The 14,560-nt window shown below is 35.8% G+C and overlaps 1 protein-coding gene across 14 annotated transcripts in view; it reads right to left on the reverse strand.

The window, feature by feature from the left end:
* LOC126780312 (basement membrane-specific heparan sulfate proteoglycan core protein) overlaps positions 1–667 on the reverse strand; it is a 148,292-nt gene extending 147,625 nt beyond the window's left edge. For all 14 annotated transcript variants that reach the window (XM_050504673.1, XM_050504672.1, XM_050504663.1 and 11 more), the window contains exon 1: positions 512–667. In XM_050504673.1, the coding sequence (XP_050360630.1) occupies positions 512–562 (51 nt within the window). In that variant the 5' untranslated portion in view covers positions 563–667. The remainder of the gene's footprint in view (positions 1–511) is intronic.
* Positions 668–14,560: the final 13,893 nt, after the last annotated feature.

Below are 14,560 nucleotides of genomic sequence, written 5' to 3' on the forward strand. Positions count from 1 at the left end.
CGAAATTATTATTAAAATGTAATATTACTTGTAAATACATAAGTATAATTGTGCTTAAAAATAGAATTATCGGAATTGGTCTTTATTGACCGCGATATGTCTTTGAATCAGAGTTTAAAAAAAACACATTTATTTTTTTTTATATGCAATTCCTCACAAGTTCTATAGAATAATCAATGAAATAAACTTTTTTAGAGAATCAAGTAATGTACAAAAAAATCAGCAAACTAGTTGTAGTTCCAATAATGCAGGTAACATGTTACATGAACTTAGATGTAAAATGCACATCGTAAAAGTTTGAATAACGTCCAGCGATCAGACGTTGTTTGCAGAAACCGGCTTTAGGGCAACAGGCGTTGTTTATTCTTTTTTAATAAAAAGTTTAGCGATTGGAAATTTGGAGAGTTCCTTTAAAAATTAAAAATAAAAGTGTTTTTTTTTTTAAGAAATGTTTTTTTCGTTTTTAAATTGCTCGTAAATTCGACGCATTCGCAAAATGCCGGGTACTTACCTTCGCGAGAAGAGTCACGAGGAGGAGCAGGAGGGTCGTCGGGACCCTCATGATGGTAGTATATTCGATATAATGTGATGGTAGAAAGAAAGTTTGTCCGATAGGCGGCGAGCGCGGAGGCACCAACCGTGCCTCGCTAGCGTCGAACCGCGAATGCGGAATGGTGCGAGACGCGAGTTGCGGCGCTCACTTGCTCGCTACAACTTTTGGTCCAACTTTAGAAGTGCACACATCACTTACGACTTGCATCGGCCTACGCGAAAGAGGCATATGCCAATTATACATTAATTGTTATATACAATTGTTATATAGTGATGACTTTGAAGAAAATATTAAAAGCAGATAATAATCTCCTTACACAACTCAATATTCTCGCTCACTTATACCAGAGTGTAAACTAGCGAAAATATGTATAACATAGAATTATCGTAGTTTAAAAATGTATATTACGTCCTTAGTTAAAATATTTCGATACGCATTGCTATTCTACTAAACATAGTATGCGCCTACGTTTATTTCTATATATATAGAAATAATTCTTCGTTCTCACCAACCGGCTTAAATTTTGGTTTGTATTAAAGTAATGATTAAAGTAGGTCAGAACGGTATTTAATGTAATGGCATATAAGTTAGTAATAATGTCGATTTATCTTTGGGTAAGTTTGTCCGAGTAATAATTTTTATGTTGTTCGAAGAACAATATTGGTGCGAGGTGTAAATACCTTACTTGGTCTCATTTTAAAGTTAATTTCAACCGTTTTAATGAACCTATTGATCGTAAAAATTACCAATAAGATTAAAGGAACACATGTATGATATGGTTTCCTATAAAGGACCTAGTTCATAAATTTAGTGATTCGATCGTGCATAATCTTGAATACCAACATAAACTAGCCTGTAAGAAAAGTGTTGCATCTCTTTCACTCAGTCGAGCCTCAGCCCCGCAAAGTTCCATGACCCCTCTCTTGCGCTTATCACGAGCGACGCACGATTATAAAACAACGGAACGCCAAACTTGTATTTTACGAAAATCGCCCTTAATACATAATAATAACATCTTTTATTGTCAGAATTAGGTGCGCGTGATTGTTAGTATGATAAAATTTATTTACCTACTCGTTGTTGCATCGCCACACTAGATGTGTATTTTATTTTTAACAAAATAACTAAAACATCTGTCAATTACTGAACTAAATTTACGGCGCTAACATTGAATAACCAATCACGCTGAAAAAAACAAAGTGACAAATGTGAGATATTGTATTTGCTAATAATAGCTTAAGGGTTAAAACTACAAGGGGTTATGTCTGTGCACGTACATTACAAACTGAAATTTAGCATAAAAATAAATTTTATCAAAATAAACTCCTGTTATCATCATCTCAGGATGTTTGCTCGTTGCTCGCCTGTTATGTTGACTACCGCGCTCCCAAAACTTCGTCATCTTGCTAGCCCGAGCTGTCAAGCATTATTTTTGTTCCGAAATAATTTGTCGTATAACTAGAAAATTGTGTTGTAATATAATATGGACTATTTTATCTATTGCATATTATTAAACAAAATCTTAGAAAAAAAGCGGACACGGCCTGTTCCTTTTTTCGACAATAAGTTATAGTAGTAGTATATCACTTGTGCAAGGAATAATAGCTTCAAATGTTACAATTAAATAATTATTTTATAGTAAACAATATTTTAATGATGATTTCATGAGTATTATCAATCACAAGACACATATAAGATTATGAGACTAGAACATAAATAAAAATCCATCTAAATATAACCTGGTTTAGAATATAAAAACGGATAAAAAAGGCTATGTTTTGTTGAAGGCTGATTTCTAAAAATATAAATCCTACGTACAGTTTTCATGGGATTTATACTACTATTTATTCGCACAGCTATTGTATTTGTATTGCAAGCGATTGCACAAAAATTTGATTAAATGTATACTGAGAGGGTATTTTTCTATAATTGAATACTATGTTAATTATTGCCGGTTATTTTAAATGAAAAACCGAAGAAGATCCGGATGCTGTCTTAAAACAGTTTTGGCAGATTCTAAAGTAAGGGAACTCGAGACGTATGCTTACTTCCAAAATTGCTGCGAATCGAAAGATGATGACATTCGTATCATGGTATTAATCCTTATGCAATTAAATAGCTTTATAATAAAGGTTGATTATGTAAATGTAAATTTCTCTATAAATTATTCGAATCGAATTTATAATTTAGAAGTTAGGTTTGGCATAATAATGCAGTTACGGTAGCATGTGCAAGCGGTCCCGTGGCGTTCCTCGCTAAGACGGAAAGGGTCCCTCTGGTTTTTTTAGTGGGTATACTGATGTTCGGGGCGCATTCGGCGCCTTGAACACCGGTGAGCCCCACATATCCTCCTCCCCCCACTGTTTCCTTGGGGGAAAACGTAAAGCGTGAAAGCATTTCTTTCACGCTTTACTACTACTATACTAATGCAAAAAGCAAGAAAAATATTGCGATGTGAGCGAACCACGGATATCGGGAGCGAACAGTACTACGCTTTGTCTATTATTTACCTACACAAGCCCCTCTTTCCCACTGGGCACTCTGGGCACGAGCCTAGGGCCCCCTTTCATAGGGGCCACTAGTGCCTGCCAGATCACCAAACCATTACCCATATTTATGAACGATAAAAAAAATGTCACGGTTATAGGGGCCTTTTGTTAAACTAGAAACAGTTGAATAGTCCGTTTGTAATTTTAATATTTTTTTTAATGATTTATACTATAAAACGCTCTATAAAATACTTAGGGTGGTGGTCAACGGTGCGATGGCGCAGTAGTTGGTGCAAAGAATTCTTATGTTCCATTCGTATGTACCATATTAACTTGGTGGTAGAACTTTGTGCAAGCCCGTCTGGGTAGGTATCACTCACTTGTCACATATTCTACTAAATATCAATACTTAGTACAGTTGTGTTCCGGTTTGAAGGGTGAGTAAGGCTCGGTAACTACAGGCGCTTTAGTGATGTTTCTTATAGTGCCAATGCATTTGGGTAGTGGTGACCACTTATCAGACCCAATGCCAGTCTGCATACCTGTATTATAATTTTAAAAAAAAAAACGTTTTGAGGTCTGTCACAGAATGTGGGGTGAATGCACGTTGAGCTCACACACAGAAGACGTAACCAGAACTCTAAGAGACCTTTCTTAGGTCTCAGACAAAATTATAGGAGTGTTCGTCGATGACCCACCTCGAACACTTCCTGTAATGATTTAGTTTTAAAATAAATAAAACCTTTGTAATATTTACTAAGAGATATCGTTGTTCAACCCCGACAAAATCGGGACAACATATTAACATGCTATATAGATACATATTAGAATTTTAAGTTTCCGAGTGTAATCGAAAACAAAACTGTACGTCTTACTTATGTCATAAGACAATAATTATTTAACAATTGGAGCAACTTTCTAATGCAGTCTTAACAATATATATTTTTATAAACCTTTCTTAATAATTTTTGATGAAAATTAACGATCCAAATTACCGCAAAATGTGACGTAAATAGGTACCTATATCACATATATAGGCTTGAGGATTTACAAACAACAAATATTAAATAATTAGAGCAACTTTCAGCTACAATCTTAAAAAATATATTTTAGAAATTAAAAAATGAGACGTAGTGAGCATGTAGAACAACCTATAAATTTAATTATTTACAAATGGAATTGACCTTCAAATACAGTTTTAACAATCATTTTTTATACAGTCGGTACAAACTGACAAAGAATATGGATCTAAGTTATTAAGCATGCACATAATTAAATATTAAATACATATTGGCCGCATTAAAAATTGCAAATTTCAGATGACCGTTAAGGACTCAACACCCTCCGGTCCGCGTAACTGAGCCCCGCACTGACTTCCCCGCAATCGCACCGCTGACCTCCACAATCATTATTTTTGTTGCGCGAGAGTTTTTACTTTACGATAACTCCTAAGATATCTTATCTATGATAATACTAACATTTATATTTATTTTAATACTATATCAGTTAAAATAATTCATTACTTTGAACAAAAATTTTTAAGACCTACAATTACACATAGTACATTGTTTTGATGTATCTCCTAAGATTTAGGCAGCGTTGTCATGTAAGAGTACGAAAACTGTATTTTTTACAAAACATTGTCATATTTTTTTCGCTGGAAAAACACGTGTTAACAAATTATACATATAACCCACCCACATTAAATACACTTTCTATTAGTGAAAACCGTGTCAAAATCCGTTGAGTGGTTTAGGTGAAGGTAGCGGAGATACAGAACGTGGAATTTAGGGATATTGTGTTATACTATTTATGGAATAGATTGCAGATATAGTTTTATAGATAACTTTAACATTTAGTAACGACAGTCGCTAAATCATTTCATTTACCGGTACAAAAACTATCATATTGTTCTTCCAAGTTCCAAGTTATAAAATGTGATCTACACTAACTATAACTAGTTATAATATACTTAACATTTGCTGATTTTTTACAGCTAACATTAGCTTAACATTCTATGAAATTGAAAGCTTAACAAAATTAACAAAACAAACATAATTGTGTACTCTATTACATATATTGTCGAAATATGTTCAAATAACTCTAAAGAACCTAGCAATTGATGGGTCAATTAATCAAATTACTCTAACCAATATTTATTTGTCCGCCATTAACTGTCTAGAATTATAGATGCTCCTCCTTCAGTCTGCATTATAATTATATTACAGAATATACACCTAACAAATTTAATTTAAATGTACAGTGGATAGATTTGAATATTTCACAGTGTAACACGTGACTATTTTATTTAAAAAAGATAAACAAGACGACATAAATGACGTTGATGCTGTATCGGGATCTTGAGTTCTGCAAGATCTATATTAAAATCTAATACCTACGAAAAAAAACGTTAATATCACACAGCCGACCAAAAACCTGTCCTCTAAAAGAAAAGTTTAGAGCCTATTCTACCAGGTTGCTCATGAGCGGTTTGGTGTGGTTTCCTAGCGATGTTTTTTTCTTTTCCTACCGCTTGGTAGGTACAAGATGAATTATAAATGCACATGAAAACTCCGAAGTGCTAGCCTCGTTTGAAACTCTAATGTTCCACTTGTTTATCGTTTGAACTTATTTCGCAGTTGGCTCTGATTAATATTATAATTTAAATAAAAGCTTATAAAAACTTAAAAACAAAACTTTTATCTACCTATCAAACTGGGTGACGCGCGTAACTTCGTTGCAAGATATGTATAAAAATATATTAAATTAAAACACATTTTATCTGATAGGGACCGAATATATTATTTAAGATTTACATACATACACACATGTATGATTTTGAACTATCGCTATTGTTAATTCTATTGTAGCCTCTGTATATAACACTTTTTTATTTATTTATATAAAAGCTTAACTATTTAATAGCTTAACTACTTAATAATTAAAAGCTTAACTACTTAATCGATCATCATGAAGTTTTGCATACACGTTGTAAGGGGTTCAAAAAGGATATAGGCTACCTAACAGCTGCTTCCCCTCCTATCACGCGGGCGGAAACTAACTAATTAAATTTCGTTATTTTTGTAAATAATATTAAATTTAATATTTATGTATTTTTTTAAGATTAAAAAAAGTGAACAGTTTCGTCAGATAGTATTCATTAAACAGGAAGTCTGAATTTTCGCAGAGTATTATTATCAATTTGTATAAGCAAATCAGATTTAAAATGTTTTTTGCATGCTTACTATCGCTTCACGCGGACGTAATTATCTTTAGTTATCTTTTTTTCCACACAAATCCAATTGCGTTTTTATTTCAAGCAATTTAAAAAACAATTATTCACGTATAGTAATCACAGATGCCGAAATGATCCAGTGCAATCCAGGCAAGCAATACTGAATTTTCGTGTGCCTGATTTTTGTTTATAATTAATTTCAAGCTCGGAAACATAGTGAGTAAACCTATATGCGTCAGAAGAAAATCTGTCACGTATGTATCCATCAACCGGCATTGGAGCAGCGTGGTGAAATGAGCACCAAACAAACTCCAAACCTCCTCAAAAATACAAAAGGCCTTAGTCTAGCAGTTTACAGAATATTACTTTACTGGAAATTATTATCAGAAGGGCCATATCCTTCAATAAATAACGATTTTCCTTCAAACGAGGCGTGAAGAGGCATCTTGCGGGCCGGCAAGGCGAAGGCGGCTAGTGCAGAACGTTTTTCCCGTCTGTACTGGCCGTCGTCGCGTTTGGACTCTACTACCACTTACCAACAGGTGGAGTAGTCATTTGCCCTCCCGGCGAATATAAAAAAAAAAAAAAAGATTAAATTTAACCAAAAAAAAACCCTTTTCTTGGAATAGTATTTCGATTTGGTATTGTATTGTAAGATAAACGGAGTTATAGTAGTAATAAGTATCTTCTACTAATTGTATTATTAATTACGTGAATTAATATTGGAATGATGATGCCCTCCTGACTGATTTTGGTCACGACGCCCAATCTCAAGAGAGATTAGCCAACTGCGCAGAACATATTATAGTGTACAAGTTTGTGTGCACATTGACGCATTCTCTATTCCATCACTCTCATAATCAGATCGGATGACAACCAGACACGACTGACGGTTTTACGTGCTTTCCGAGTCACGGACGTGGTCACTCTTACAACATCCAGACTCCGGGTTGCTACTGAGATTCTTTGACAGATAAATCCGTTAACTTTTGAATGGCCGGATTTAGAGTCTGAACCCACGATCGCGTGATCTGCGGGCTTATATCTATCCACTAGGACAACGAAGCAGTCCTGGGAATGGAATACAATAATTATTTTGGAACCTAAATGTAATGTTAAATCTCTTGTGATCTATTATAATCAAATAATCAAAAAAACATTTTAGCTGGAATACGTATTAAGTATTTTAGTATATTAGTAAGTAAGCTTTACAGTTTAAAAATAACTTGCATTACGATTCGCAAGTGTTCCGAGAAGCGATACAAAACGTGAGCAAGTATACTGCGATGCAGTACCGCTCAGTAATGTAGTCGAAGATTTAATTAACCTCGATATTTTAAGTATTAATTCACTTAGTACCAAATTTGCAAACGTCTTTTATTTTTTTTTAATTAATCCTTTGCAAATAAAGCAAAGGTTGCATTTTTGTATAAATTAAGGAATATGCAAAACAGTTTCGTATTAATTTAGTTTTTTATCAGTATATGTTTAAAAATGTCGTGATGATGATGTCTGAATTACAGGTATTGTATGTAGGTCATAAAACCTATTTCAGCCATGGGCGATAATCGAAGGAAACTAGCCACCTGCACAGGGCATATGATCGTTCTAAAGTGCGTGCCCTTACATTCTCTCACTCTCATAATCCAAACAAAGAAACAACTGGAACAACAAACAGCTTTATATCATTTCCGAGACCAATGTAAGCAATACCACATTTGAAAAACTGAGTTACTATTTAGTAGGTATCTATTAACAAAATAACAATAATATTGTATTAGATTCTAGTCCAACCACTTCTAGATCCAGAAGATCTTTGTAACGCTAGAAAAACGGCGCATATAAAGTTAAACATATAAATTTAATAGAAAACCCCCTGAACATTGGCTTTGCTTTGCATATGTTTTGCAGTACTCGTAGCAATCGGTTGCATGGTAAAGATGTTAATGTCTAAGCAACATCTTGCGACAAGTTAAAATAAAGTTTAAAATACCTACATGAAAAAATATAAATTAAACTAAAATGTACCCTTATTGCTTCTACTGGTGACACAAGGGCTGGTTAATTTTTCGTCCAGAGTATCGGCATTGTGATTCAAAGGGGAATTGCTGATTGCATTCTTGCCACCAATCCAAGCGCTCATGATTTTATTTGTATATTTAAAGTTTTAATGTAAATAATTGCTATGTAAACTTAAAAAAAAATTGTGATTTGACAAATGTACCAACATATATTTTTTCACGTATCTACCTAGATTCCAAAAATTTGTTCATGGTTATTCTCTAACAACAGACGCAAAACTCACTGGAGAAAACAGTCGTGATGTCAGAAAGTACTATGCGACATTGACCCGCCCATGCGGGCATCCAATACTCAGCTTTCCGGATTTTCTTTTTTTATATTTGCCGGAGAGGCAAATGACTACTAATACCTAATAATATAATAATACAGAAAACCCAACTAGTCGCAACGGTGCTTACGGTGGGGAGAGAAGATGCGCATAGCGCCGACGCCTTCTCTCCGGTCTTTGGTTCAGATCAGCTGAGACCCTAATGCTGCCGCTTCGCGGCCTCCTTCTGCGACATTATACTCTCGCAGAAAGAGACCATCTTCATCCAGCACCTAAGTTGAGCATGGCGTCAATCATGCTGGGCAGCGAGAGATCTCCGCCTACTATCGCCAGGGATTGTTTCTAGGCACTCCACACTCTGTCAAGGTGAGGTGCGCCGTGTCTAGTAGCGCAACACACTCGTGGCAGGAGAGTGATAGCACCCCTTCGCTATTCCTTGCAAGTACTTACCGAAACGACCATGACCGGTAAGCACCTACGTCTGCCTATGCGTGAGTGTGCCGCTTCTTCTTGCTCCCAGCGACTCAAATATTGGTTCATCGCCTCCAGGCCTAATCATGGAGACCACAGGTTCTCCATGATTAGGCCTGGAGGCGATAGGCAGCCAGCAGTTATCCCTTCAAGTCTGCGTCATGGCCATTTCGTCTGCGACGTAGAGCCTCCGCGCCCGGTTACACATTGCTCACGATCTAGCTGGCCTAGGGACTACCTCAGGAGTTCTGCTGACCCGTGAGAGCTGGAGACCTCAAATCGGACATATATGTGTCCAACAGAGTCTCCGCCTCCTGTTTTACTTTCCAATTCCTCACTCTGCGTGCTGCGACAGGGGTGGCGAACGATATCCATGATGGTCCACAACGGAACATCACTGATTACTTACGCAGATGTATATCAGCCCCCTGTTAAGTAGAGAAAGGCTGGAGAGTAGAGCCCACACCGGGACAGCCTTCCTCCGCGGGTTCGTAGCGGGATTACCCCAGGCACGTGGATGAGGTCTACTCAGACGGGCTTCACAAAAAAAAAATTATCCTGCTTCGTTAGTTAAGTAGCTAGATATATGGCCGCAGATTCTGAGGTCATGTGTTTTAGGTCCCAGGTTGGGACAGGTTAAAAAGTTATTGAGTTGTTCTATCGATTCTCAGTAGCAGCCTGGACTCTGGAAGTTGCAAGTGTAGTTGTACACTCCCGTGCCTCAAAAAGCACGTAACGCCGTTGCAGGACCAACGCCTGATCAAGTCCTAATTATGTCCTGCGCAGTTGGTTGGTCTTGAGATTTGCCGCCGTGGCCGATATCATATAAGAGGGCATCATCACATCATCCTCATCAAATAAACAAGAATCAAATCAGATCTTTGCTGTTTTATTTTACCTTTTCATACAAATCTTATCCAATATGTCGAAAGTACAGTTTACATTGTATGTATACTATGTTAGTAGCTATACATGCTTAAAGGCTATACAAAGTGTAGAATATTTTTCGTATTTTTTTTTTACGCAATTACTAGACAGATCAGTTTTTTCATTACTTATTAGTATGAAATATTTATAAACTAAGATATATCAACATTCAATCACACCACAACTGTATTAATTATCCGCAATTTAAAATATAAGTTAAATTGCGGATATTAGTAACAAGAAGTTGTTACTTTTTTGCCATTTTTTTGTACACCGATATTTTGATTACACAAGTTTTTATTTCTTAACCTAGTGAAACGCAATAGGTACAACATGTTACATAGCAGAATGAAGCAGGACCAAGCATTAAATACTTATGTAAAAATTGATTACTTTTATAACGAAGAAGTTTCAATTAAAATAGATAATTAAGATAGATTATAACAAATTAGCCTCTGAGAAAAAATGTCAAAACCCATGTTGTCTTTAGGCGCCTTGTCATTTTGCAGTTTCATAATAATTGAATCAACTTAAGATTACTTTATAAGATATTTTATATTAGTTTCGGAAAATAAACTTTGCTGATACTAGTAATATGTAGGTACTGCTAAAATATCTTTTTTGCTTATATTTCGCAAGAAACGGATAGGAACACAGGAAGCACAGAAGTAGCTCTAAAGGTTCTTCTTTTATTGAAGATGACAGTTGTGATGCATTCATTTTTTTTTTCATTACATTCTTAAGTGTTCGCAATAAACCGTTATAAAAATTAAGATTGCTAATTGTTCAATATTTTACTGAATTAATGTCAAAAGATATTTATTTGTCAATATTGTAATTGAGTAATCTTCACAATTCTTTGTTTATGTGGATAAAGAACGTTGCATGTTGCGTGTTACATGTTGCGTTGTGTAGTGTTAGAGAGATAGAGTTAGGTACTTTTTTATTCTGTAATACATCTTATGCACTTCTCACGCGTGTAAAAACTAGATCTCAACACGCAATCCGCAATGCTCGTAAAAAGAATTCTAAGTCTATCAGTTTTGCGCCCTAAAGAGTATTTGTATATGTTCTTGTTGCCATAATAAAAATATAACTATAATTTGTAATATAATAATAATTTGTACCACATCTAATATAATATGTTACAATCTGACTTAGTCTTACAGCTCGGCCATCCTTTGATGAGTGAGACCTCTCTTTCAAATGATATAAAATAAACAAAAAATAATAATAATTCTCGCAGAATACCATACTAAGGAAACAATAATATTTGTATAAAAAAATAGTTTCTTATTACTATAACTATCACATCTAGGCAGTCTGCTACGATCTATAATCATCTGTGCTATACCAACTACATTATGATGCTCAAATTCTGCACTGATTGCTCATTGCCTGTGTTCACATAAAACATACGTAGTAAGTACAACAATAACGTAATACTTTTCATTTTCTCCTCTAATAGCTCATTACCTGTATTTGAATTAAGTATAAGGTATATATAAATATCTTGTTCAGTCTGCTACGATCTATAATCATCTGTGCGATATCAATTAATTGATTCCATTCGTATCAGCACTGACTGCTCATAGCCTGCACTCTCGTCTTATTCATGTCTGCACTACCGTAAACTGCGAGCGCATAGATGTGCAAAACAATATCACAATTTCATTCTTAATTTCTTTTACACGCCTGTTCAAAGAAAACAAGTAACTTATTCTTAATAACCATGACATCATTCTTATGTTATTCGCCTAATAATTGATTACAAAATAATTATGACAACATATCATATATTGAAGATGAAGAACGTGCCACAAATTTATATTGACATTATCCGAGACATGTACCATAATTCGGAATCAATAGTACGGACCGCCGTTGGCGACACACGCCCTTTCCCGATCACAGTTGGTGTCCACCAAGGCTCGGCCCTGAGTCCTTTTCTGTTCAGTGTAGTGCTTGATTTTTTGTCAGCGAGACGTGGCCAGCTCTGGACAACGTCTTGTCACAGTGAAAGCCCATGAGTCGTCTCCCTGGCTCATGATGTATGCTGATGACATTGCACTGGTAGATGAGGACAAACAGGTATTGGAGCAAAAGGTGAACCAGTGGAAGGGTGTGCTAGAGAGCGGAGGTCTGATGCTAAATGTTGCGAAGACCGAGTATATGGCCTGTGGCTGTACGGACCGAACCCATAAAGATAGGGGGAGAATCTGTTATCAAGGCGGAAAAGTTTAAATACCTCGCGTCCGTACTGCACGAGTCTGGTACAGTCGACCACGACGTCAGAGCTCGAATAAACGCAGCCTGGGCCAAATGGCGGGAAGTCACCGGGGTAATCTGTGATCGCAGGATACCGGTGAAATTAAAGGGCCTTGTGTACAAGTGCATCATCCGACTAGTCTTATTGTACGGCAGCGAGACGTGGCCAGCTCTCGCGAGACACGTTCAGCAACTTCACGTCGCGGAAATGAAGATGCTGCGGTGGATGTGTGGCGTTACGGGACTAGATCGCATTCGTAACGAGCACATCCGCAAGCAGCCTTGGAGTTTGCGATGTAGCGGATAAGTTGCAGGAAAGCCGTCTGCGTTGGTTTGGCCACATTAGCCGCAGACCACCAGACTATGTCGGGAACCGATGCCTGAAAATTTGTTGTCGAAGGCCCTAGATCCCGCGGCAGGCCCAAGAAGCGCTGGCTCGATGTTGTGAGGGACGATATGAGAGAGCACGATCTCACTAAGGAGGACGCTTTAGATCGGGCAAAGTGGAGGCATAGATGCAGGAAAGCGGACCCTGGCGTTACTAGGCCGGGAAAACGCTAGGCTGAAGAAGAAGAAGATCATATATTGCAGATCTACTTAATATTTATAATATTTTAAATATTCCATACCAATATTCCAACACTAATCATATAAAATAAAATATATAAAAAGTAATAATCAAAAGATCATTTATACATAATCATTATTGCTAAGCTCATTGTTATTCTCAATTGAAAAATCAATAAAATTAAGCCAAATTTGAATTGTTTGTCCTTTCATCGTTAGATCAAACTCAGAAATTACATTACCTAATATTGTAAACATATTGCCATCCGGCCAAACATTTGACAAGGATTTTACTAACTCTGTTACAAAAAAAACAAATGAGTTTCACTAATTGCAAAAATAGATTTTCTTACCTGCTTAGTCTCGTAATTCACCGCGCCACTTACGGTACACGATGTGTTACTCTGATCAGATGACCTGCGTCGTCGTTTGGAATGACGCTTGTCGTTCGGCTTACTTTCTGTGCTGCGTCTCACTCTATGCTCGTGTTCACGCCTTCGGGTCACTCGATGCTCGTATTCACGCCCGCGGCTCACTCGATGCTCGTGTTCAAGCTTGTGGCTAAGTTTCCAACTTCCTCAACGCTATTCTTCAGTTCGTGTTTGATGTCTATTCATCCGCTCGCCTCATCCGTGGACTCACTACGCATGTTTCGGTCTCGTTTGTGTTGTTTCTCTTTATTCGTCCAGTTTTCGTTTAATAAGTAAGCGCGTCGACGGTGTTTATTGTACTGACTTCATATCTGGAGTAAAGTGGCTCCTTCAAAGGCCATTTTATTAATATTTTCGTATTCAATATTTTATTTTTATACATTCCAATTAACTATGGGTATGTTGTATTTATCTCACTTCTGAGTTGTAAAAACTAGACGCAATCCGCAATGCTCGTCAAAAGAATTCAAAATCTATCAGTTTCGCGCCATAAAGAGTATCTGTCAATGTTCTTGTTGCCAGATTAAAAATATGACCATAATTCGTAATATAATAATAATTTGTATCACATCTAATATTATTACATATATATTACAATTTTACTTAGTCTTACACGCTACTACTTACAGCTAGTTTTATTATAATTTGTAATAATAAGAAAAATATATTTATTTTACAAAAGAAATTAAATTCTTAAATAAAAAAATATTTTAGTCCACTTATATTTTTTGTTTTTATTATAAATTAGTTCTATCGGCTTATGATTTTGGTGGCACGTCTTTAAAGCTTCTTACTCACTTCTTATATAAGTTTGATTTACTCATTAACCATGTTTCATCGAATAGGTACATATTTTTCCCAGACACGATCTAGTAATGAGAAAATAGAAAAAAGTTGATGGACAATTATTAACAGGCTTTGAAACAATTCATGTTTATTTTTATGATATCCATAAAATCATAACAATCTGTTTTGAGCTTTGAAATGTAATGAAGATTGTATTTGTACAAAGAAACATTTTAATTTCCTTGTAACTCGTCTTCGTGAAAGTCAATGCCAAATGCCAATGTCACCTGTCACTTTAGTTTATTGAGACAGACATTGACAAATATTTACAAAATCATGTTTCTTTTACTTTTTTATTTATTTTCATAATCTTTATTTTTATGGAAATCTTTAAGAAATTAAGATTCAGATATTACCTGGTACATTGCTATTGTTTTGATCACATTTATAAGCTAGCTTTTAATGAATTTAGCTGAATGCATC

Source organism: Nymphalis io, chromosome Z (genome assembly GCF_905147045.1).
Source record: "Nymphalis io chromosome Z, ilAglIoxx1.1, whole genome shotgun sequence".
Classification (NCBI taxonomy): Eukaryota; Metazoa; Arthropoda; class Insecta; order Lepidoptera; family Nymphalidae; genus Nymphalis; species Nymphalis io.